At 26.7% G+C, this 27,521-nt stretch overlaps 5 protein-coding genes and 1 long non-coding RNA gene across 12 annotated transcripts in view; 5 read left to right on the top strand and 1 right to left on the bottom strand.

Annotated features, from left to right (window-relative positions):
- Positions 1–27,521, bottom strand: part of LOC139823375 (uncharacterized) — a 72,570-nt gene that overhangs the window by 34,082 nt on the left and 10,967 nt on the right. The window lies entirely within an intron of this gene.
- Positions 735–4,727, top strand: LOC139822873 (uncharacterized). Its single transcript, XM_071795030.1, has 5 exons — positions 735–895; positions 1,779–1,865; positions 2,070–2,336; positions 2,729–2,887; positions 3,503–4,727. Exons 1-5 carry the CDS (start codon positions 826–828, stop codon positions 3,649–3,651), a joined length of 732 nt encoding a protein of 243 aa, XP_071651131.1. The 5' UTR covers positions 735–825; the 3' UTR covers positions 3,652–4,727.
- LOC139822872 (uncharacterized) lies at positions 4,377–7,120 on the top strand. The gene is made up of 5 exons (XM_071795029.1): positions 4,377–4,519; positions 5,436–5,522; positions 5,780–6,046; positions 6,432–6,590; positions 6,799–7,120. Exons 1-5 carry the CDS (start codon positions 4,447–4,449, stop codon positions 6,948–6,950), a joined length of 738 nt encoding a protein of 245 aa, XP_071651130.1. The 5' UTR covers positions 4,377–4,446; the 3' UTR covers positions 6,951–7,120.
- LOC139822803 (uncharacterized) lies at positions 9,856–12,941 on the top strand. Its single transcript, XM_071794834.1, has 5 exons — positions 9,856–10,321; positions 11,245–11,331; positions 11,589–11,855; positions 12,257–12,415; positions 12,623–12,941. Exons 1-5 carry the CDS (start codon positions 10,249–10,251, stop codon positions 12,772–12,774), a joined length of 738 nt encoding a protein of 245 aa, XP_071650935.1. The 5' UTR covers positions 9,856–10,248; the 3' UTR covers positions 12,775–12,941.
- LOC139822806 (circadian clock-controlled protein daywake-like) lies at positions 13,899–16,487 on the top strand. 2 transcript variants are annotated; one of them, XM_071794842.1, is made up of 5 exons: positions 13,899–14,145; positions 14,658–14,744; positions 15,000–15,233; positions 15,484–15,642; positions 16,055–16,487. In XM_071794842.1, exons 1-5 carry the CDS (start codon positions 14,073–14,075, stop codon positions 16,201–16,203), a joined length of 702 nt encoding a protein of 233 aa, XP_071650943.1. In that variant the 5' UTR covers positions 13,899–14,072; the 3' UTR covers positions 16,204–16,487. The 2 variants fall into 2 exon arrangements, with proteins under 2 accessions (XP_071650943.1, XP_071650942.1); XM_071794841.1 differs by having other exon boundaries at positions 13,904–14,145; positions 15,000–15,266.
- LOC139822804 (uncharacterized) lies at positions 17,149–25,810 on the top strand. 6 transcript variants are annotated; one of them, XM_071794835.1, is made up of 10 exons: positions 17,149–17,308; positions 18,547–18,633; positions 18,858–19,124; positions 19,331–19,489; positions 19,964–21,315; positions 22,016–22,168; positions 22,775–22,861; positions 23,101–23,367; positions 24,908–25,063; positions 25,566–25,810. In XM_071794835.1, the coding sequence occupies exons 6-10, from the start codon at positions 22,093–22,095 to the stop codon at positions 25,712–25,714; spliced, it is 735 nt and encodes a 244-aa protein (XP_071650936.1). In that variant the 5' UTR covers positions 17,149–17,308; positions 18,547–18,633; positions 18,858–19,124; positions 19,331–19,489; positions 19,964–21,315; positions 22,016–22,092; the 3' UTR covers positions 25,715–25,810. The 6 variants fall into 6 exon arrangements, with proteins under 6 accessions (XP_071650936.1, XP_071650937.1, XP_071650938.1 ...); XM_071794836.1 differs by having other exon boundaries at positions 19,964–21,327; XM_071794837.1 differs by lacking the exon at positions 19,964–21,315.

Genomic DNA, 27,521 nt, shown 5'->3' with positions numbered 1-27,521 from the left:
CAAACGCTTCAAGAACATTTTTTATATATTTAAATAATATTATGTCATGTACTAAATTTTGTGTCAATGAATATATTCTTAAAAAGAATTTATTGTACAAAATCGATATAAAACTGCATGAAGATGAAATCAAACAGAAGTTATTTATAAATAAATAAATGACAGAAGAAAAAATGTATCACAGTCTCTGGAATGTGCGAGTATCTTGATCGATTATTTGAGATTTTTTCCGTTTTTTGAAATTTGAGACTTTTCTTCTATAAAATAATAATAATTTGTAGATAATTATATAGAGAGAATTATATAGAAAACTTTATTCTATTTTTTTATAACAGCAAAATCAATTAGCAAATATTCTCATGTATAATATTTGCCGTGTAAAACAGGCAAAGTTAGTCATTGAAAGATTATTTTTCTCTATATGCTAATGATATACTCATATCTACATATTTACATAAGCATCTTAAGATTCTTCACGCAAATATTATTATGTAAACTACACTGTGTTCGATCTCTCTCAAGAAGTATAATAGCACATTTGTTCAGAATCAATTTCTAAATAAGTTTCTAAATAAGTTACATATACGTATCCAATAATATGATGTATATGTATACAAGTGATATATGCATTCTTTTAGAAAAGCTATAAAAACATTATTTAATAGTAGAAGTAATATACATTTAATTCTCTTTGACTTTAGCTACTTTATCGTTCATATATCTATGCTAATTAGCATTCAATTTTATTACGCGGCTTAGGAAAGTTATATAAGGTTCCGCATTCATAGTCAATCGGACTATTCGCTAGAAAACTAAACAAAGAACATGTTACTCTACGCTCTTAGTATATTCAGTGTCACGACATTTGGATTCTCAGCTGCAGAATCTATGCTTCGTAAGTCCTTTAAGAATTTTTTGTTATATTTTTTTTAATGATTTATTGTGTATTTTTATTGCGTATCCGCGCCTGACAGGTATTATTTAATCACATAAAGAATTTATTATACTCACAAAATCAATATGGAACTGACATAAAGACAATTTCAAATAAAAAACATATAATATTTTTTTAGGCAATGCATATACAAGTGAAGGGATATTCTAACATTGAATTGTTGTACGTCGTGATCAGTTTCGCTGAAATACTTGAAGACTTTTATAATAATTGCTTTTCTATATTCATAAATCATTTCATTCTAAAGAGAATTATTTTTTCGTATTAAAAATTTATTTCGCTTTTCTACATGTTTTCTTAAACAAATAATATTTTTATTTATACTTGCAAGTAATAGTTCCTATTTTTGAATATCATGAATTATGTGCGTAATATTAAGCCCGAACTACATCTATCATAATGTTTACCGTAAACGATTGTAACAACTATCGTAAGCTCATCGTATGAGTTGATTTAACTTGAACTCTTACTTATACGACGCTTGTCTGGCATTACATAACCTAATCTGTCAGCCTTCTCGACGTGCGAAGAAAAGTGTGTTTATAGATATATTGGCATAGGTTTACGACAACTTTTTTGCTTACGACCACGATTAAAGCGTTACGATAGATGTAGATCTGGTTTTATTTGCCGTAGAAAAAAAAAGAAATACAAAAATCTTCTTATCATGTTTATATAAATATTTGATAATATACACGTATTTGGCATAAAAATAATCATCTCCTGTGTATTATATTTTACACTATATGTTATTATTTAAATAACTGCCATATTTTTATATTTTTACTACAACTCCATTAATTTTATTTTTAATCCTATTTAGCTGTAACCACCTGCAAACGGGATTCAGCTGATTTTTCCGCGTGTTTAAAACACTCTATAGAGGAAGCATGGCCACGAATTGTTAAAGGTATTTCCAAAATTTTCAAGTTTTTATTATGTATACTATACAGAATTACTGCAATGTTAGGAATGTTCATATATAATTAATCAATAAACTTCCTTAAATTCATAAATTATTTAAAATTGCACTAAGAGTAAAAAATTTAAAGTTTTTTTTAAATCAAATTACTTTAAAAGATGGATATTAATATTAGCTTGTTCATATTCGTAGGACTTCCAGAATTTGACTTTCCGACTTTGGATCCATTAATTATCGAACATGCTACAGCTGTAATTAATTTAGGCGAGATACGTGGGGAATTAACTGTATCAAATCTCACTACTATTGGTTTATCGAAAATTCGTTTTCTTGACGTGAGAACGCATTTTCTTGATGACGTCTTTCGTTTGGAAATTGACACGGAAGTACCGTGGTTGTTCACAGATGGTTTCGTGGAAGTAAATGGCACTATAAATATGTTCAAAATTACTAGTAAAGGTAGGATAATAAATTCTATTCAGCTCGCAAGAGCAAAGATAAGTCATATATTTTATCCAATATACTCATTTACTATAATCAAAGATTAATTATATTTGTATATATCAAACTGTAAATTCCCTCTACTAAAATCTGTTTTGTTACAATCACATTATTAGTCAATTAAAATAATTATAATAGATTCGAAAATTTAGTGCATACATATAAAAAATATATACACATATATAGCACATAAATCTAATTTTAATATAATATTAATTATTTCTGCTTTATAAGTCGGCCATTATTAAAGAAATAGTTATGTTTTTTAAATTATTTCAATTTGATGAAAAATATTCCATAATTAACAAACTTTAAATATATATAACTGTATAACATAATTTATGTAACAGGTTATTATAATGAAACTCTAAATGATATCAAAGGAACATGGGATTTAACAGGACATGTAGTGAATGACACGTGGATTGTAGAACATTTTCGTGTGGCTCCGTCAATTGGAAAGTTTAAAATGTATTTCGACAGTATGTTAGAACAAGGCAAAGAGTTTAGTAAGTATTAAATTAATTTGAATATAATTTTATTCTATTGCTACTTTTTCTAGTACACGTCGAATTTACTGACAGAGATGCATAATTTATTATTTAAACATATATGATATAAACCTAGTCATTTCAATAAAGTTTGCCTAGAATAATTAATTACAAATTAGTAAATAATCTGTAATTCGTATACAATAAGATATTCATACAAAGTTAAAAATAATTATTAGAATTATTGTGATACACAATATTAAATTGAAATATCTGCAGTATAATTAATTGTTGAATTTACCATTTTGAAATGTTACACTTTTAAAAGAATTTCGGGATACCTTGATATTATATTACAAATAATAATAACGAGATAAAGTCAATCATAGTTTTAAAAAAGAGGATAGTTAAAAGCATAAGATTACTTTATACTTTATAAGTTGTAATCATATTTTATTCTAGTTTATCTTAATATATTTAACATTTTTTGCCTATTTTTGCAAATATAAGATCACAAAACAAAAGTAATTATTTATGTAACTATAATTAATATATTCATATTGCTTTCTTTTATGTTGATTTATTTCTTCCTACAACAATTCTTATAATATGTATGTCAATTTTTATTTTCAGATGACTTTGTCGTAAATTTTGTAAACGAATACTGGCCAACTTTATATCGAATATCATTACCAATAATGACTGATATATATGACGCTTGGCTGATTGACTTTCCCAATAAGATATTCTCAAAAGTCCCATTCTCAGAAATATTTCCATAAAATTTATATATATATATATATATATATATATATATATATATATATATATTATATATATAATTATATATATCAGTAAAAAGTCAAATTCTTTAAAAGAATGAAAACATATATTCAGCTTTATAAACGTAGATATGTCAAATATGTTTCTAAAATTGTGTAGTTTAGTCTTTATATTTTAACTATTGTTTGTAAGCAAAATAAAAAAAATTACTTAAAGTATTAATTTCAACGCAAGATTATTTTTCTTCTATTTTCTTGTATTCTTCTAAATACCGTAAGTAAGAAAATTATGTTCAATTATTTTAATCTACATTTTATTAAATGTTCAACAGCATTATTACGGACGATCAGTACAGTTGACTACAGTTTACTACAGTTATCAAATACTATCATTTTTTTAATACTGCGGTGACGAAATAAAAACAAAATGCAACTTTCTTTTCTGCCACAGTAAAATATCATTTGCGAGCTGGTATAAACACATTATTATTGGTAATGTCATATTTTTTTAAATAATTTTTTTGGATGATGTTTTATATGATCACGCTTTTGATATCATCCATTTGCGTGCCGTGACAAGTAGTATATAAGTAGTATATAAGCAGTATATAAAGTGATACAGCGTTGTGTCAACTGTAGCCAAAGTGTTAACTTTTTTCTATTAATGTATATATATATATACATTAACGTCGTTCAATTTTATTATGTTGCTTAAAAGGCCTCGAGAACAGAAATGATATAAGACTAAGCGTTCATAATCAATCGAACTATTCGCAAGAACATTAAACTAAGAACATGTTATTCTACGCAGTTAGTGTATTCAGCGTTGTAGCATTTGGATTTTCGGCAACTGCAGAATTTACGCTTCGTAAGTCTTCTTTAAAACTTCTTTGTTATCTTCTTTTTAATAATATTATTTGGGTCTAATGTTAGTGTATCGATCGTTTAAATTATATAAATAAAGAATTTACTCTACAAAATTAATGTTAAGTTCTGACATAAAAATGATTTTAAGAGGTATATGATATATTTTTAAGATAACAAATATGCAAATAAAAAGATATATATTAATAATATTTTAATTAGTATTAGCATATTCTACAGAACAAATCATTGTGACCAATTTCACTGAAAAATATAAAGACTCCTAAAACAAATAACTCTTCTGTATTCGTTTAATCTATTGTAAAGAGTTGCTATACCCCTTATTAGACGCTTATATTTCATGTATTTCTTTCTAAATATCTACACAAAAAAAAGAAGTGTCAAATCAACATTGTTTATACTCATATATACGCAAGAATATATAATCTTGAAATAAGATTATACTGCAATAAACGAAGAAAACTTGCTCGAATGAACTCATTCATTATATAGTTCAACCAAAAAAAAATGTTTAAATAAAAAGTTAAAATAAAATGTTAAAATTCTTATAAGAAGATTATCATAATCTTGCGTATATACGAAACAATCTACATCTTTTTATAAGAATTCCAACTTTTTATTTCAACATTTTTTTCTTGGTTGAACTATATGACTTCATTCAAAAAAATTTTCTTCGTTTAACGCAATATAATCTCATTTCAACTAAAGATATTTTTCAAATAAAAAATATTCCTTTTTTTCTGTGTACTAATTACATATTTGCGAATGGTGGTTTTTATGTGCACATGAGTCGAGAGCATTGTAAATCATATTTTCAATTATGTTTTATTATTAAAACACATGCTCTCTTTTTATATATTTTTACTACTATTTCATTTTATTTTACTTTTAATTCTCAGCTGTAACTACTTGCAAGCGGAATTCAGCTGATTATTCTGCCTGTTTAAAACGCGCTTTAGAGGAAGCATGGCCACGATTTATTCAAGGTACATTCTAAAAATTTGTAAATTTTTATTATTATAATTTATTTATTTTGTAAATAAATTATATGCATCATTATACAATTATATTACTGTAATGTTAAGAAATAGTAAACATTAAGAATAAATTAATTTACTTATTGTTAGCTTTATCAAATATTTAAATTTTATTTAAATTAAAGGAACAAGTAAAAAGAGTAAAAATTTCTTTAATCAAATTATTTTAAAATATGGATAATAATAGCTTATGTTTATCTTAATAGGACTTCCAGAATATGATTTTCCATCTTTGGATCCAGTATTGATCAAACATGGAAAACTTTTATTAACTGCAAACGAGCTACATGGAGAAGTAACTGGATCAAATATCACTGCTATCGGTTTAGCAAAGACTCGTTTTTTTGATGTAAGAACGCATTTTCTTGATGATGTCTTTCGTTTAGAACTTGATACGCAAGTACCAAAGGTGTTTGGAAAAGGTGCTGTGAAAATGGATGGTGCTGTGAATGTATTCAGAATTCTTGGCAATGGTACGATATTAAATTTCACATAATCTGCACAAGCAAAGAAATATTATTTATTTTGTTGAGTGTATCTCTATTTATAAAGATCAAAGATTAATCATATATGCGTATCAAACCATGCGCGTTTCTCTTTATGACAGATCAACAAAATCTGTTTTGTTACGATCTCATTATTAGCTATTTATTATAAATAATAGTTTCGTTAATTAAAAAATATACAAAAATATACCATACAAATGTATATGTATAAATCTATCCTTAGCATAAAATTAATAATTATTGTTTAATGTAGCCATTTTCATAAAACAAGCCAAAATTTTTATAAATCATTATTAGTTTGTCGAAAAATATTGCATACTTTTATCATCATAGTAATTTACTTTTGTAACAGGTCATTTTAACGTAACCGCGGCAGATATTAGAGGAACGTGGACTTTCATAGGACATGTAGTAAACGATACATGGATTGTAGAACATTTTCTTTTCCTTCCAACGGTTGGAAGCTTGAAAATATATTTTGACCTTTTGGCAGAACAAAGTAAAGAACTTAGTAAGTATTACATTAATTTAGTTATTTTTAAGCTCAAGTCGTATTTTATTATCTTTTATGAAATATTTTTATTAATTTTATGTCTATTTTTACAAATATAAATCAGAAAATAAGAGTAATTATATATGTAACATTACGTTTATATTATAATCTTATATTAATGTCTTTTTTCTGTAATATAATACTATATGTTCATTTTTATTTTCAGATGATCTTGTCGTAAGTTTCGTAAACGAGTACTGGCCGCCGTTATATCGAATCATATTACCAATAATGGCCGATTTTTGGGACCCATGGTTGGTTAATAACATTGCCAATAAATTCTTCTCCAAAGTTTCCTTCTCAGAATTATTCCCATAAAACTCATATTTATTATACTAATTGTAAGTGCAAATTCCTTATAAAATTAAAAAAAAAATTTATTTTAAAAGTAATATATATGTGAGCTATTTCTCTGAGATTCTATAACTTAATTTTTGTTTTCTAACTACTCCTTGTGAGCAAAATTAATAAACAACCTGAAATATTAATTTCAATTTATTATTTTTTCCCGTTTCTTTAATTCCTAGGTACCATAGGTAACCAATAAGAATAATCAACATTATATCTTTAGGATACATTTAACAAAAAATAGTAAAAATATATATAGGAAAGTTTATCATCATTTTTTATAAATCATCAAATAAGGATTATTTACACATATTCACTAACAATATAGATATAGCATCAAAAACATATTTATACACACGTTTTAAGATTCTTCATATTAATATCATTTTGTAAATTAAGCTTCGAGTTTTTCCTTGGTATAGTAAAATATTTATTAAAAACTATTTTCTAAATAGTTTACCTGTGACAAAAAAATGACATATACGTGTAAATTATATCATACTAGATTTTTTGCCCGCGCTTTGCGCGGGTTCAAAATCTATTTTCCTCTCCCCAAACTCACCCATTAATTAAGAGCAGCAATAAAACCCCATGAAACCTCCCATTTTTAACCCCATAGTAACCATTCCCATAAAAATTAGTAATCTTTTGATACCAGTTTCATCAAAATCATCAACAAAAAATTAGAAAAATTTTAGTACCGGTTTCAAGAAAATCGATCCATTAATAAAAAATTATTCATTAATAAAAAATTAAACTTATCCTCTAAAAATTAAAAAAATTTTGGCACTGGTTTCAAGAAAATCGGTCAATTAATACTCATTATTTCTCGAAATTTGAATAATTTCCAAACTGGTTTCCAAAAAATCGGTAATGAAAAATTATCCATAAAAATTATCCATAAAAAAATTCAGTTTGATATCTCAAAGTTTGCTGAAATTGGAGCAATCACGTATATTTTTTTTTTTTAACAGAAATCGGAAACCCCTTTACTATTAGCAATTTTTCTAATTCTATTACATTTTTTAGTTCTTTATACCCATATCTATATATATAAGTATCTGACGTCTGTATGTCTGTTTGACCGCGAACTACTTGTTATTTCCCAAGAAATTAGAAAAATTTCGTAACCGGTATCCAAAAAGACCGGTAACGAAAAATTATAAACTTTATCTCAGGAAATTATAAACAATCCCTGAGAAATTCTACTCCAACTTCATATACAATTCTTTGAGATTCAGTGGCAAAGAGTTTAGTAAGTATTAAATTAATTTGAATATAATTTTATTCTATTGCTACTTTTTGTAGTACATGTCGAATTGTAAGACAGAGATGCATAATTTATTATTTAAACATATATGATATAAATCTAGTAATTTCAATAAAGTTTGCCTAGAATAATTAATTACAAATTAGTAGATAATCTATAATTCGTGTACAATAAGATATTCATACAGAGTTAAAATTATTATTAGAATTATTGTGATACACAATATTAAATTGAAATATCTGCAGTATAATTAATTGTAGAATTTACCATTTTAAAATGTTACACTTTTAAGAGAATTTCGAGATACCTTGATATTATATTACAAATAATAATAACGGGATAAAGTCAATCATAGTTTTAAAAAAAGAGGATAGTTAAAAGTATAAGATTATACTTTATATAAGTTGTAATCATATTTTATTTTATTTTATCTTAATATATTTAACATTTTTTGCCTATTTTTGCAAATATAAGATCACAAAACAAAAGTAATTATTTATGTAACTATAATTAATATATTCATATTGCTTTCTCTTATGTTGATTTATTTCTTCCTACAACAATTCTTATAATATGTATGTCAATTTTTATTTTCAGATGATTTTGTCGTAAATTTTGTAAACGAATAATACTAGGCCAACTTTATATCGAATATCATTACCAATAATGACTGATATATATGACGCTTGGCTGATTGACTTTCCCAATAAGATATTCTCAAAAGTCCCATTCTCAGAAATATTTCCATAAAATTTATATATATATATATATATATATATATATATGTATATACTCTATCTATATCTATACTATTATATAAAATCCTTACGGGTGGTGTATGTTTGAACGTTAATAACTTGAAAACTATTGGACCGAATTTTTACCACAAGTACATGAAATAGGGCTAGAATTTTCCGGGGAGTGCTATAGAGGGTGTAGTTTTTCGTTACCAATTTTCTGGAAACCGATTTTTTTAATTTCTCTAATTCTTACAGGTAAAAGAATTAAAAAAATCGGTTTTCAGAAAATAGATAACGAAAAACTATACACTCTATAGCACTCCTCGGAAAATTCTACCCCTATTTTATATGGTTTTAATACAAATTCGAGGGAGAGAGAGAGGGAGAAGGAGAGGGAAAAGGAGAAAGAGAGGAAGAGGGAGAGGGAGAGAGAGAGAGAGAAACTATTGAGTGAGATTATTTGCGTGTATTATTACACATGTCCTCCGGGGCAAAGCCCGGGTAACCAGTTAGTTATATATATAATTATATATATCAGTAAAAAGCCAAATTCTTCAAAAGAATGAAAACATATATTCAGCTTTATAAACGTAGATATGTCAGATATGTTTCTGAAATTGTGTAGTTTAGTCTTTATATTTTAACTATTTTTTGTACGCAAAATAAAAAAATAACTTAAAGTATTAATTTCAACGCAAGATTATTTCTTTTCTGTTTTCTTGTTCTTCTAAATACCGTAAGTAAGAAAATTATCTTCAATTATTTTAATCTACATTTTATTAAACAGCATTATTACGGACGATCAGTACAGTTGACTATAGTTTACTACAGTTACCAAATACTATCATTTTTTAAATACTGCGGTGACGAAATAAAAACAAAATGCAACTTTTTTTTCTGCAACAGTAAATTATCATTTGCGAGCTGGTATAAACACATTATTATTGGTAATGTCATATTTTTTTAAATAATTTTTTTTAGATAATGTTTTATATGATCACGCTTTTGATATCATCTATTTGCGTGCTGTGACAAGTAGTATATGAGTAGTATATAAGCAGTATATAAAGTGATACAGCGTTGTGTCAACTGTAGCCAAAGTGTTAACTTTTTTTCTATTAATGTATATATATATATATATATACATTAACGTCGTTCAATTTTATTATGTTGCTTAAAAGGCCTCGAGAACAGAAATGATATAAGACTAAACGTTCATAATCAATCGAACTATTCGCAAGAACATTAAACTAAGAACATGTTATTCTACGCAGTTAGTGTATTCAGCGTTGCAGCATTTGGATTTTCAGCAACTGCAGAATTTACGCTTCGTAAGTCTTCTTTAAAACTTCTTTGTTATCTTCTTTTTAATAATATTATTCGGGTCTAATGTTAGTGTATCGATCGTTTAAATTATATAAATAAAAAATTTACTCTACAAAATTAATGTTAAGTTCTGACATAAAAATGATTTTAAGAGATATATGATATATTTTTAATATAACAAATATGCAAATAAAAATATATATATTAGTAATATTAATTATAGTATTAGCATATTTTACAGAACAGATCATCGTGACCAATTTCACTGAAAAATATAAAGACTCCTAAAACAAATAACTCTTCTGTATTCGTTTAATCTATTGTAAAGAGTTGCTACCCCTTATTAGACGCTTATATTTCATATTTTTTCTAAGTATTCTTCTAAATATCTACACAGAAAAAAAGAAGTGTCAAATCAACATTGTTTATACTCATATATACACAAGAATATATAATCTTGAAATTGCGTTAAACGAAGAAAACTTGCTTGAATGAACTCATTCATTACATAGTTCAACCAAGAAAAAAAATGTTTAAATAAAAAGTCAAAATAAAATGTAGAAATTCTTATAAGAAGATTGTAGTAATCTTGCGTATATATGAAACAATCTACATCTTTTTATAAAAATTTCAACTTTTTATTTCAACATTTTTTTCTTGGTTGAACTATATATTGACTTCATTCAAGAAAATTTTCTTTGTTTAACGCAATATAATCTCATTTCAACTAAAGATATTTTCAAATCAAGAATATTCCTTTTTTTCTGTGTACTAATTATATATTTGCGAATGGTGGTTTTTTTACGTGTACATGAGTCGAGAGCATTGTAAATCATATTTTCAATTATGTTTTATTATTAATTAAACAATTGCTGCCTTTTTATATATTTTTACTACTATTTCATTTTATTTTACTTTTAATTCTCAGCTGTAACTACTTGCAAGCGGAATTCAGCTGATTATTCTGCATGTTTAAAACGTGCTTTAGAAGAAGCATGGCCACGATTTATTCAAGGTACATTCTAAAAATTTGTAAATTTTTATTATTTTAATTTATTTATTTTGTAAATAAATTATATGCACCATTATACAATTATATTACTGTAATGTTAAGAAATAGTCAACATTAAGAATAAACTAATTTACTTATTGTTAGATTTATCGAATATTTAAATTTTATTTAAATTAAAGGAACAAGTAAATAAAGTAAGAATTTCTTTAATCAAATTATTTTAAAATATGGATAATAATAGCTTATGTTTATCTTAATAGGACTTCCAGAATATGATTTTCCATCTTTGGATCCAGTATTTTACGAACATGGAAAACTTTCATTGACTGCAAACGAGCTACATGGAGAATTAACTGCATCAAATATCACTGCTATCGGTTTAACAAAGACTCGTTTTTTTGATATAAGAACGTATTTCCTTGATGATGTCTTTCGTTTAGAACTCGATACGCAAGTACCAAAGGTGTTTGCAAAAGGTGCTGCAAAAATGGATGGTGCTGTAAATGTATTCAGAGTTCTTGGAAATGGTGCGATATTAAATTTCACATAATTTGCATAAGCAAAGAAACATTATTTATTTTGTTAGGTGAATCTCCATTTATAAGGTTCAAAGATTAATCATATACGTGTATCAAACCATGCGCGTTTCTCTATATGACAGATCAACAAAATCTGTCTTGTTACGATCTCATTATTAGCTACTTATCATAAATAATAGTTTCGTAAATTAAAAAATATACAAAAATATACATTACAAATATATATGTATATTACACATATGTATAAATCTATCCTTAGCATAAAATTAATAGTTATTGTTTAAAGTAACCATTTTTAATAAAATAAGCCAAAATTTTTATAAATTATTATTAGTTTGTCGAAAAATATTGCATACTTTTATCATGATAGTAATTTACTTTTGTAATAGGTTACTTTAACATAACCATGGCAGATATCAGAGGAACGTGGATTTTCATAGGACATGTAGTAAACGATACATGGATTGTAGAACATTTTCGTTACCTTCCGACGGTTGGAAGCTTCAAAATATATTTTGACGTTTTGGCAGAACAAAGTAAAGAAATTAGTAAGTATTAAATTAATTTAGTTATTTTGTAAGCTCAAGTTGTATTTTATTATCTTTTATGAAATATTTTTATTAATTTTATGTCTATTTTTACAAATATAAATCAGAAAATAAGAATAATTATATATGTAACATTATGTTTATATTATAATCTTACATTGATGTCTTTTTTCTGTAATATAATACTATGTTTATTTTTATTTTCAGATGATCTTGCCGTAAATCTCGTAAACGAGTACTGGCCGCCGATGTATCGAATCTTATTACCAGTAATGGCCGATATATGGGACCCATGGTTGGTTAAAACCATTGCCAATAAATTCTTCTCCAAAGTTTCCTTCTCAGAATTATTCCCATAAAACTCATATTTATTACACTAAGTGCAAATTCCTTATAAAATTAAAAACACATTTATTTTAAACGTAATATATATGTAAACTATTTCTCTGAGATTCTATACCTAACTTAATTTTTGTTTTCTAACTACTCCTTGTGAGCAAAATTAATAAACAACCTAAAATATTAATTTCAATTTATTATTTTTTCCTGTTTTTTTAATTCCTAGGTACCATAAGTAACCAATAAGAATAATCAACATTATATCTTTAGGATACATTTAAAAAAGAATAGTAAAAATATATATTATAAAAAAGTTTATCATCATTTTTTATAAATCATCAAATAAGGATTACTTACACGTATTCACTAACAATATAGATATAGCATCGAAAACATATTTATCCACACTTTTTAAGATTCTTCATGTTAATATCATTCTGCATACTAAGTTTCAAGTTTTTCCTTGCTATAGTAGAATATTTATTAAAAACTATTTTCTAAATAGTTTACTTGTGACGAAAAAAAATGACGTATACATGTAAATTATATCATATATGCACACACTTCTAAAAGCATTATAAGAAAATACTATATGTTCTTTGATTATAAAAACAATAAAAGATTATAAAAACAATAAAGATGTCTTCAAGAAGATCTTTTTTATTTCTCATATGTCTATACTCTATTCTACGAGAGAACATTAATTCTCCGCGCATAGACGCGTGGGGAGAGCGACAAAGTAGGGAGAGCATGGCGCACTTGTCAGTGCCGTAGGTATACGTAAATATGACACACTCGGTCCTGGGACTATTGTGCTAGTCTACATCGATTGTTTGACACGCGTATCAAATAGTGTATTTAAGCTGATCTAAACTAGTTATATTTACTATTTAATATGCGTATCAAACAAAAGACACTTTAAACTTTAAAACTACAGCCTTTGATATACTACAAGCAAATTAATAATTTTTATTCATTATCATTAACCAGGCCTTGTCTGTTTTCTTTAAAAAAGACGACATTTTAATATTTAATTTCTGGTGATGTTTTGGGAAGGAGCTTAGTATCACTTGCTCGCGCTGGCACTGGTAAGCTATACATCTCAAGCAATACGGCAGTGTGGAAAAGGAAGTTTTCTGGGCGTGACCTGCGCGGACCAGACGAGTTTTCGTCCGATCCGACTAATGTTCTCTCGTGGAATAGAGTATACATGTGTTTGCGTCATTCGATCTTAACAAAAGACCTTAAGTGCTAAAATTATATAAAACTCAGCCTCTATATTCCATCGAGTTATTCGCAGGCATACTAAACAGAGAATATGTTGTTCTATGTGCTTAGTGTTTTGAGCATTGCGGTATATGGATTATCCTCAGATACAGGATTTAAGCTTCGTAAGATTTTTTAAAAGAATTTTTTGAATCATATTCTCTTTACCAAATCTCAATATATAATATTAATTGTATTATATGCATAAATAGTTTACTATGCAAAATCTGTATTAAATTGACATAAAGCTAATTTCAAATAAAAAATTATAAGATATTTTTAATAAATATACAACAAATGAAATGATAGTTTAATATAGAACAGTACAATCATTCTGATTATTTTCGCTGAATTACCTAAAGATTTCTGTAATAATTGTTTTTCTGTGTTCGTTCATTCTATTATAAAGAGTTGCTTCCTCTTCATTTATTTCGTGTTTTTCTAAGCAAGTAACCCTCTCATTTATATTTATAAGTGATTTATATTTTTATGAATCGCTGAAATCAACGCATCGTATGAAGCATATATAAATAACATTATTTATTATATTAGAAAAATGTCCTTGTTAATATAATAATTTATATATTTCTATATTTTTACCACTACTTTATTTCATTCTATTTCTATTTCTACTCAGCTGTAACCACATGCAAGCGGAATTCAAATGACTACTCTGCCTGTTTAAAACGCGTTTTAGAGAAAGCATGGCCACAATTTGTTGCAGGTATTCTTTTTAAAAAATTATAAATTTTCATTACTCTGATTTATATATCTTTCAAATAAAATATATGCATTTATTACTTACATTATAATGAAGTTATAAATGAATTTATAAAATTATATATAATCAACGTTAACAATAAACAATAATAAATCCAGAAATTGTCTAAAAAAGGAAGATTCTACTTTATTAATTAAAATATTCATTCAAAATACTTTAATATGGACATTAATATTAATTTATTAACGTTGATCCCAGGATTGCCAGAGTTTGATTTCCCACCTTTAGATCCATTATTTTACAAATACGGTAAAATTATATTTAATTCTAACGATATACATGCTGAAGTAATTAGTTCAAATCTCTCTGGCATTGGTTTATCGAAGACTCGTTTTTCTGATGTAAGAACGCATTTTCTTGATGACATATTTGGTTTGGAAATCGACGCACAAGTACCAAGAATAATCTTAGAAGCTGCCGTGAAAATAAATGGTACTCTAAATGTATTCAGAATTGTTAATGAAGGTAATAGATTCTATACAAGCTGAGCGAAGATGCGTCATTTATATGTATATGTATACATTGCATGCATTATAAATCTATCTATAATATAAAATTAATAATTATTGTTTTATAATTGGGCAATTTTTAAAGCAATATGTATAATTGCAATTTTTTTAATTACTATTATTTTATCCAAAAATATTCCGTATTTATATCATTGTTATAATTTATATACCAGGTAACTTAAGTGTAACTGCAAATGATATGAGAGGAACATGCAATTTAACAGGGCACGTAGTAAACGATACATGGATTGTTGAACATTTTCGTATCGGTCCGTCGATTGGAAAGTTTAAAGTATCTTTTGATAATTTATTCGAAGACAACAAAGAACTTAGTAAGTATTAAACTAATTTAGATATAATTCCATTTTTTGCTATTTTTCCAGCATTAAATTACCTTAATGAAAACTCATATCTACTGCCCAAATATATATAAATCCCATCATTTTGATAAAAGCATTCAAAAACTTTTTTGCGATGTCTTTGTATTACGTTACGAATCATAAGAACGAGATAGAAACAATAATTATTGATTTAAAAGAAGAGGAAAGTTAGAAGTATATTACTTTGCAAGTTAAAAATATATTTTGTTATCTTAATAATTTTATTTATTTATTGCGTCAATTTCTACAAATAAAACATTATAAAACAAAAGTAATTATCTATGTAACTATATAATTAAATTAAATAGTAATCTTTCAATGATTTATGTTTTACTGAAACACATTGTTAAATATCAATTTTCAGGTAATCTTGTCATAACTTTTGTAAACGAATACTGGCCGATAATATATCGAGAAGTATTGCCATTCTTGTCTGACGTGGCGGATCCATGGTTGGTTGAATTTACCAATAAGTTTTTCTCAAAATTTCCCTTCTCAAAAATATTTCCATAAAATCCATATATTTATTATATGTCAGTGAAATGCTAAATTTTTCATGAAATTAAAAACACATTCAGTTGCATTTAAATATAAAAGGTATATGGGCTGTTTTTCTGGAAGTCACAGCTCAAACTTTGTGCTTTAACTATTCTAAACAAAATAAATAAATAACTTAAAATATTAATTTTAATACAAAATTATTTTTCTCCTGTTTGTTTATATTTATAGAAACTGTAAATTAGTTCATAAGAATAATCAATATTATATCTCCAAGAAATTTTCTATAATTTTTTTTTTAATAAAAAAAAAGAAACACATTAAAAATTATAAGGATACAATAGCGCGTGCAAGGGGAAAAGGAGCGTGTGCGTGCAGAAGAAGAGTAGAGTTAAGATGGCAATGTAACGTACACGAAGTTTTGTAAGCGATACAGCGTGCTGTAATTAATCGCAATAGACGCATTCACATCTGTATATAAATCGTCTCATGAATCATCGATTAAAGATTACTACCACGTGCAATAAAAATTTAATGAAGTTAATTATCATTTTTCCCCCATTTACTGCATCAACATATATACATACTGAATTAATATCATCTTCTTCTATTAAAAAAAAATTAAAATTAAATAGAGTTAAACTCTTTAAAATAAAGTATTAAATAGTAAAGAATTAGACCAACAGACATGTGAAAAATTTCAATTTTTTTCTTTTTCTTGTGCATCATCATCCTTGATGATATTTCAAGTTTAAGCAATTATAAGACCTATGATTTGTAACTACAAAAAGTTCTCATTAATTAGTATATAACTAGTATATGGTTTATATAAGCAAATTACATGTGCACATACACACACTTTTAAAAGCATTACAACAACATAATAGAATGGTTATTATCGAAATAGTAAGAATTATATCTGCGATGTTAAGCTATTTATCAGCTTTACTTGGAGGTCTTAATAAAAGACCCTGAAAATTGCAGTTATATAAAACTCAGTTTTCATGATCAATCGCACTATTCGCAAGTATATATCAAACAGGAAACATGTCTATCTACGCGCTTAGTATATTCAGCATTGCGATATTTCGGTTATCCTTGGCTGCAGAATCTGAGCTTCGTAAGTCTTTTTATTTTAATTATTTGATATATTCTTTCAGAGATATTATTGTGCCTAATCTTAATAATATATATAAATTATGTTATATGCGTAAAGAGTTTATTGTGCAACATCAATATAAAGTTCATATAAAGATAACTTCAAAACAAGAGATAATATAATTTTAACAAGAAACACATAACGTAACGATGAATGAATAATCCAATATAGTATAATAGTACTTAATTATTTTTGCTATAATACCTGAAATTTTCTACAATATCACAAGTTATAGCCAAAAATTATTTTAAATTAGACAAAATGTTATTTATAGACTTTTGGATGCTAAAAATAATACCGCAAGTCAAATTTCATCACTATCTATGTCAGATTTCCGAAACAATTAAGGTTTAATGCATTAAAAATGACTTCCGCAATATTTCAAATTTTCTTATACGAAAAGTTAACGTTATCTTGAAATTTTGATCTTTTACTGTTTTTCGCATAACGTAAGTATTTATGAAATTTGGCTTGCGGCATCTATTTCAGCATAAAAAATCTATTTAAAAACGCCTTGTCTAATTCAAAATAATAAAAACAATTTTTTATAAAGTTGTATAAATGTTCTTCTGTATTCGTTAGTCACTTTATTATAAAGAGATATTTCCTGTTATTAGAAAACGTTTATTCCCTATTTCTTTAGACAAGTAATACTGTTATTTATATTTGCAAGTGATAGCTTTTATTTTTGCGAATTGCGAGTATTGTGAATTATGGAAATACAATTAAAAGAAAATAATTAGAGAAAATGCCATTTTCGATTGGACCGGATCTTGATAGCACAATATAATAATATTTCTGTATTACTTCATTATTTAAGTAAGTGGATTTATTATTCCAATAAGAAACTGTGTTTTAAGATTAATAAATAAGTAAAAGGCGCGCAGTTCACCAAAAATGAGTTTAAGAAAAAATACGAAATTTACTAGGCCTCCAACCCGACCGAGAATAGCATTTTTTTCTAATTAATTGTAAGATCTCATATCGGTTTAGTATCACTCAACATTGCATTAAAAAAGTAAATTAAAGAAGAATCCGCTTTTCGTGTTCGTAACATAAACATCAGATAATATGCACAAAATTAAAAAAGTAGTTAAATGTTAAATTATATATCAAAATTATATATTCTTAAAACAATTTATGTATTTCTCTATTCTTTTAATACTACTAAATGTTATTCAATTTCTACTTCTATTCAGCTATAACCACCTGCAAGCGAAATTTGGTTGATTATTCCGCCTGTTTAAAACACGCATTAGAGGAAGCATGGCCACAATTTGTTAAGGGTACCTATTTCAAAAATTTATAAATATATCCATTATTCTAACTTACATATTTCTAAATAAAATATATGTATTACTACCTACAATTATCAACAATAAAAAAATTAATCCACAGATTCATACATTGTACAACTTTTATTTAAAATAAATGAAAAAATGGATTAAACTTTAATTAATCAAATTATTTTAAAATATGGATATTAACATTAGCTTATTCGTGTTAATAGGACTTCCAGAATTTGATTTTCCATCTTTGGATCCATTATTTTTCAAATACGGTAGAATTCCACTTAATACTAATGAAATACGTGGAGAAGTAATTGTGTCAAATGCCACTGGTATCGGTTTAGCAAACACTCGTTTTTTTGATGTAAGAACACATTATGTTAATAAGGTTTTCCGTTTGGAAATTGACGCACAAATACCGAGCATATTTCTAAAAGGTTCCTTGAAAATAAATGGTACTCTAAATGCATTCAGACTTGCTGGCGAAGGTATGATAATAAATTCTCTCTCAAATTATGATTTAAAAAAGTGTGTGTGTGTGTGTGTGTGTGTGTGTGTGTGTGTGTGTGTGTGTGTGTGTGTGTGTGTTGCACACATCTATATGAGTACCTAGACCGACCTAGACCTAAATTAATAATTACTATTTTATTATTTGACAATTCTGAAAGAATTAACGCCGTAATTTATATAACAGGTCCATTCAATGTAACCGTAGATGATATTAGAGGAACGTGGGGTTTTACAGGAAATGTAGTAAACGATACATGGAATGTAAAACATTTCCGTTTCGCCCCGTCACTTAAAAATCTTAAAATTTATGGCGATAATTTTTTCGAGAGCAATAAAGGGCTTAGTAAGTATTAAACTAATTTAGATATAACTTATATTTTTGTTATTTTTCTCAGTATGCATTAAATTACCAGAATGAATACATATCTAATTTACTGATAAAAAAAATATACGTAAATCTTAACATTTTGATAAAAATATAACTAGAATAATTAAATAAATACTGATAAACAATAATTTATAAATATGTACAAAAATTATATTGTATACTGTAAAATATCAATATAATTGAGAAAATGGACTACTTGAAAGAAAAGAGAAATTAAAAGTTCATTATTTTACAAGTTAAAATTTTTTTATATTTTATCTTTTATCTTAACAATTTTCTATTAAGATTTTCCATTCACCATTTTATCTATTCTTTATAAACATATATAAAATCACAAAACAAAAATAGTTACTTATATAAATATAATTATATATTTATACACAACATTTACATTAATTTGTTTTTTACTAAATCAATTTTTATTTTCAGATAATCTTATTCTAATTTTTGTAAACGAATATTGGCCGGCGATATATCGACCGTTGTTACCAGTTATATCTGACTTCTTAGATACATTGCTGGTTGAATTTCCTAATAAGATCTTCTCGAAAGTTTTCTTTTCAAAAGTGTTTCCATAAAATTCTTATGTTTAATTGCTCGTCACATAGGAGTGCTAGGTTCTTCATAACATATTGAAAAAATATTTAGCTTTGCAAAATATATGTTAGAAATATCTTTGATTCTATAGTTTAATTTTTTCGCTCTTTAAATATTATTTGTTAGCAAAATAAATAATTAAATTAAAATATAAAAATTTCAGCATAAAATCATTTTTCTCCTGTTTTTTGTGAAGTTTTAAAAGACAACCGAACGGCTCTCTAGGTCACCGAGTCTATATATAGCCCACACATACCAGTCGATAACTCCATCCCGCATTACACCATCACCTGATTCAAGAACAATCAGTCCTCGGTTCATTAATATATACAATCTGTGACAAAGACAGTATTCAAAGCGAATTTAAAAAGCTAAGAAAACTCCAACAAAACGCTACACAACATCACAGATAAACAAAATAATGAAAAATCACCAAACCAGAGCAACCTCAAATACATCTTCAAGAACAAACAAAAAAAAAAAATATTCATCACCTTCCTTCCATACTTACAGGGAGTCACAAACAAAATCGGCAGAATCCTGAACGAACTCAACATTAAAAATATCTATAATAAGCCACCAACAAAAATAGAACAGTTCCTCGACAATCCAAATGACAAAATACCGTCACTAAACACGTCAGAAATATACAAAATGTTTATGCTCTTGTTCCTTGTAATTTTGTTCCTGCGGCAAAGTCTACATAGAAGAAACCAGGATAATGATAAGCATTCGCATAGAAGATAACATCAAAACGCAGTTAGATTAAAACATACGACACAATCAGCAGAACACAACTTAGAAAGTGGACATAAAATCTTGTTTGACAAAACTTCGGTACTAGCCAAGACTAATACTTACATTTTTAGAAAATTTAGGGAATTAATGGAAATACACAAGCATCCTAACAATTTCAACAGAGACAACAGACAGAAGATCAGTATAATTTGGTAAACCATCCTCCTTGACTTTTAAAAAACTGGTTAACCAACCAAAGTTCCCCTTTCCTCTCAATCACTAAGTATATAAAGGGACGCTTGGCAAGGAGCAACTCAGTGACAGGTGCTTCTCCTTGACGAAGTGAACTTGAAATGTTCGCGAAACGTTCAGACGCGTCGGAATCAAATAGAAAGTAGACAATTCACGTGGCTTCAACTCGGAAACCAAACTCAATAATATACGTAGTAATTACTGTAGTTAGTCTTTAAGCTATTTATTCGTATCTCTTATACTTATTAATCTTTATTTTTAGTTTTAAATCAGATTTTAATAAAATGTAAACAAGACTTTAATTATATTTAAATTTAACTAAAATTGATCATTTATGTGTTGCTTCGAGGTTTTCGAGATTTGCACTTACCCTTCATAAAAATAATAATAAATTTAAAAAAATTATTAAAGATTTTTATATATGGATTTTTTCGCTCCTTTTTATATTAACATAATGGCACATAAAAATTAATTAACGAAATTCCATCCTACAATATGTGTCGTAGACATAAACAAAATAACCAGTAAAAAATTGTTCACTTTGTTATGCTATATAACGATATATAAATAGCACACACAAAATATTTATGTAAACTCTTGAGACTATCCATACTAATTTTATTCATACATAAGTTTGATTTTATTTCATATAATAAACATTTTCAAATAATAATCTTAAACTGTTGGCCTATAATGTATATAGGTACACATAAATACAATGTGTATATACTAATAATACAATCACACCATGTTTAAAAGACTATAAGAGCACAATTCATTCTTTAATCTTTAGAAATAGCGAACAGTTTAATTCTCTTTAACTTTTCTAGGTACGTCTTATATGTCTATATATAGAACGTTGCTCAGTAATTATATTTTCTTATGTTGCTTAAGAAGCCTTGAAAGCTGACATCATATAAGTCTCGTCTATAATCCAATCGAATTATTCATTGAAGTACTACACGATCAACATGTTAATCTACGCACTTGTTAGTGCATTCAGCCTTGCAGCATTTGGATTATTCACAACTGGAGAATCTACACTTCGTAAGTCTTCTTCAAAAATTATTTGTTATATTCTTCTTAATGAGTTTACTACATATCCGCTTCTAACAGCAATCCATCCATTGTTTTAATCAATGAAGATTTTATTATACAAAATCAATATACAGTTAACATAAAGATGATTTCAAACAAGAGACATATAATATATTTTTTAAGTAATAGAAGTAAAGAGAAATAAATATTCTGACGCAGATCCGTATGATTTTCGCGATCAGTTTGCTGAAATATTTACATATCTAAATATTGTAATATTTATTATTCTGTATATGTTAATCGTTCTGTTATAAAGAGTTACTTTCTCTTATTAGACGTGTATTTTTTCTAAACAATTACAGCTACTATTCTCATTTATATTAGTTTTTATGTGTGCGTAAGTCAAGAATACTGTGAATTATAGACGCAATTTTAACGTTACAGAAAAAGAAGTGGAAAAAACATTTTTTGCAATCACAATGTAAACATCTGATAACGCACTTGACGAAAATATAGTTTTAAATTGTGTTTTAAATTATATCGTATAGTAAAAACAATTATTACATTTTTAGTTTTATTATCTCTCCGTTTTATTTCATTTTTATTTCTATTCAGCCATAACTACTTGCAAGCGTGATTCAGTCGATTATTCCGCCTGTTTAAAACACTTTTTAGAAGAAACATGGCCACGATTTATTATAGGTAATCTTATTAGAAATTTATAAGTTTGTATTATTTTAATTTATATACCTTTCAAATAAAATATATATTATTCTATACACACAACAAAATATTACTGCAATATTAAACATTAATAATAAATAAATTTTCATAAATTTATAAATTGTTTAAATTTTATTTAAAACAAGTATAAAAGATTAAAATTTTTTAATCAAATCGCTTAAAATGTGGATATTAATATTGGCTTATTCATTTGACAGGACTGCCAGAATTTGACTTTCCATCTTTAGATCCATTATTTTATAAGTACGGTATAGCTGTATTTAATTCAGGCTTGATACATGCAGAAGTTATTTTATCAAATACTACTACTACCGGTTTGTCAAAAACTCGTTTTTATGATGTGAGAACGCATTTTCTTGATGACGAATTCCGTTTGGAAATCGACGTACAAGTGCCAAGACTATTCATAGAAGGTGCCGTGAAAATGGATGGTACTCTAGGCCTATTCAGAATTGTTGGTGATGGTACGTCAGTAAATTCTACACAGCAAAGATACGCCATGTATTACATATATCATCATTTACGATAATGAAACATTAGTCATATGTATATACAATACGTTTACGAGGATGAGTCGTCAATAATTATATTATCCGCATTATTTCTAAATTTTATTAGAACAACAGTAGACAATATATATTTACATCATTTTTTAAACATAGTCCCCTTGCTATTTAATGCACTTGTTCCAGCGTTCCACAAGCTTGCATACACCCTAAAAAAAATGTTTTTTGTTTATTTTTCTACTATGTATGTATCACTTTTTGCATATGTTGGTTATACCGTTGCATAACAATAAATGTCCAAATACTGCTGTCCAAATAAATACACTGTTCAAACGCTATACATAATATCTGTTTTTTATAGCTGAACTAATGTACACTCGCTGCATTTAAAGTGAGATAGGTATATATTTGAAATTTGGCGGAAGCAAGAAGGGAAGTTTTAGTGCAGTCCAGTGTAGCAAAAAACCTACATGTATAGTCCAGATCTAGCTCCCTCGGATTACCATTTATTCGGTCTACGGTCTACTTAAGGAGAGAGCCTCATGTAACCGATAAAAAAAATCGAAAAAATTTTTATTGCATAAATCATTAGTATAATATCTCTGTAATATGTTTCCAAAGTTCCAGAGCGAAATTCGAACTTGAAATAGGCGTTTTTATACCTGAGCATTATGCAAGTAAAGCGTGCGCTTCGAAAACTTGAAACTTTAAACGCGTTTTTCTCAAAATCATGTTTTTCAAATTGGCGTGCAAGATTACTCATAAACTATTCGACCAATCGACTTGTCCTTTGGCATGCATGTAGATAACTAAATACCATTGTATGTAAACCTACTTGTTTAGTCATTTTATCAAATTAATAACTTTTATTGCATAATTAAAGCCAAAATTTTTTCCGTAAAAATCGAATTTTTTTTTAAGTCCTGTTATTTTTTCAATTTTGCATTTTTTACTGAACAAATAGGTTTACCGACAATGGTAACTTATAATAAAAGTAAAAAAAATTTGTATTTTTTATTCAGTGATTATATACATATAATTGCAGGCGCAATGCTGCACGCCAATTGTGAAATCTGGCGCCGCGGCCTTTGAGAGTAGGCTTTGTTGCTACTTATAAATAAAGAATTTTGCAATAAACAAATATTTTTTTACATCTACAAATGTTGCTAAAACCATTACCCAAGTTTCAATAAGTTTCATTTTAATGTCTCTTTAAAAAAAATTCCAGAAAATTGCCTTGTTTTCAGCATTTTACTATGGGACTATGTTGAAAAATGATGTAATTAAACGTTCTCTGCTGTTGTTCTAATAAATTTTCGAAATAGTGTGGATAATTGTTGACTCACCTTTGTATATATCCAACTGTAAGTTCTCTCGGTAAAGAATTACTAAAATATGTTTTGCTATATACAATCTTATTATTAGTCAATTATGATAATTATAATAGGTTTTTAATTAATCGATATGTATATGTGCATCACTATAATTTATGTAACAGGTTATATGAATACAACCGTTGATGATGTCAGAGGAACATGGGATTTAACAGGGCGTGTAATAAACGACACATGGATTGTAGAACATTTTCGTACCGCGCCTTCAATTGGAAAGTTGAAAGTATATTTTGACAATTTATTAGACAACAAAGAGCTTAGTAAGTAATAAACTAATTCAGATATAATTCTATTTTTTTACTGTTTTATCCAACATGCATCGAATTATTCGAGTGTAATTAAATACGTGTAATTTATTGTTTAAATATATGTAAGTCTTGTCATTTTAATAGAAGTTTGTCTAGACTAATTTAGAAGAACTAATAATCTGTAATTTATATATGTATGCGATTAAGAACAGTTATATGTTACTCTTATGTCATAAATTAAAATATATATAATTAAATAATTAATTGACTTAAAACCTAGTAGGATAGAAATAATATACTTTATAAGTTAAAATCATATTTTATCATCTTTTATCTTAATGTTTCTATTCACTTTGCTATTTTTTTTTTAAACAAAAGATATTAGATATTACCGAAAAAAAATTATTTATTAATTACGTATTTAAATATAAATATATTTATAATTACACTTTTATGGTAAGTTTATATTAATCTGTTACTTATTACATTGCTACGTGTCAATTTTTATTTTTAGATGATCTTGCCGTAATTTTTGTAAACGAATTCTGGCCGCCGTTATACCGAGTGATGTTGCCAGTAACATCCAATGTATGGGACCCATGGTTAATTAGCATCGTCAATAATATCTCCTCGAAAGTTCCCTTTTCAAAAATTTTTCCATGAAATTCATACATTTATAACACATTAAGATTAAGAAATATATCAACGATATGGATCACAGAAAAATTATATCATGTAATAAAAAGCAAGCTCAATTTATATTATATAGAAACTTTTTTTTAAGTTTCCTATATTATAAACTTTATAAGGTGACACGGGAGAGAAAAGTTATATTAATTAATGCGGAATATTAATTTTCTAAAATTGATTTCTCTTATATATAAGCTTTTAGTTTTCCTTTACGTCTTAATTACATAAATTTTTTGCCAATTCTTTCATTTAATATCACGAAATAAACTCTTCTGGAAAATACAAATTAAGAATATGAAACAAATTATAAGTGTTAATTTCTGCAAAGAATGATCAATCCAATGATAATCATATGTCTCACGCTATTTTTTTCTTCTCGATTAATTGGTTACAAACGGAAAGATCACGCAAAACTTTGCTTGGTCAATTTACACTTAGACTCCGATATACATATACAGACGTAAAGAATCGTGCAATTTTCAATCGCAATAGGGAATCAAGATCTTTAGATATAACTCCATATTCCGAACGCGTTAATATTTATGTCACTGTATCTCCAGAAAAGATTCGGAAGAATGAAGCATATGTATATGTGTACGAAGAGAATAGAATATACGACAAATCTGAAGGGAAATAGAGAGGCGCCGAATTTGTTGCGGACGGATGTCAGGAAGAGAAAGTTAAAATACGCGTCAAGAACGCGAGAAGTTGTCAAACTTTCGCATCAGAGAATTCTTTCCGGGTTTCCCGGAATATCCGTAATAAAGTTATAAACTTTTAGGAATAGCCACGCCACACCTTCGTTGTATAACTGCTTACTTCTAGTTTCTCGTAGCGCTCAACGACCGAGCTAAATTTCGCTTTTTTCGAGCACCGATAACTGAATCTAAGATTCAATGGACAAATTTCTGCAACTTTTTTATGAGCTGATGAACCGATTTAATTACGTAATGAATTTGTTAGTACCTAAAAGATAACCAATTCACCAAATGTTGCATGCATACGAGACTGGAAACAGATAAATTAACATACGATTTATTTATAGCACACAGTAATTTTATGTCTGTCATTTGCCTAAATCCAATAATATTCACATACTATTTTAATAAATAAGACGCTATATTTAGTACGGTTAATTATAATATAGATTCTTAATATAACATTGTTGAATTTCAAGAAAATGGACTATTGGATTATCATATAAAGCCGTTTTTCCAAAATTGAGCAATGAACTATTCTAAAAAATGGAAAATGGAAAAGTCTTCTATCACAGAGAAAATAAATAAACTTGAAGCTAGATTATTAGGTTAGTAAAAATCGTAATTAAAAAATTAAGGAATGTTTACTTTAACAGAAGAAGTTTCTCTAATATTCTTTTTATCTTGAAAAAATTAATTTTTGTAGAACTTTCAACCTTTTTATGTTTTATTATTGCTCTTTACATTATTTTTTATTTTATTATAAAACAATAAATAAAAATAACAAAAATATGTTAAATTATAATACACAAGTTTGATTTCATTTCATATAGTAGACATTTTCAATTAATGATCTCAAACTGTTAACCGGCGATGTGTGTATTGTATACACATAAATACATATAATGTATATTCAAATAATACATGGACTCTCTGTTTGAAAGACTATAAGATCATAATTTATACTTTATACTTTATATTAATTTATACTTTAATCATATAGAAGTAGAGAACAGCTTAATCCTCTGACATTATCTGTCTCATGTCTTAGAAGTCTATGCATGTTAATGTTCATAAAATTT

The sequence above is a fragment of the Temnothorax longispinosus genome, chromosome 12, assembly GCF_030848805.1.
Source record: "Temnothorax longispinosus isolate EJ_2023e chromosome 12, Tlon_JGU_v1, whole genome shotgun sequence".
In the NCBI taxonomy this organism is placed as follows: domain Eukaryota; kingdom Metazoa; phylum Arthropoda; class Insecta; order Hymenoptera; family Formicidae; genus Temnothorax; species Temnothorax longispinosus.
The sequence above is the reverse complement of the archived record's forward strand: the minus strand, read 5'-3'. Positions and strand labels throughout refer to the sequence as shown.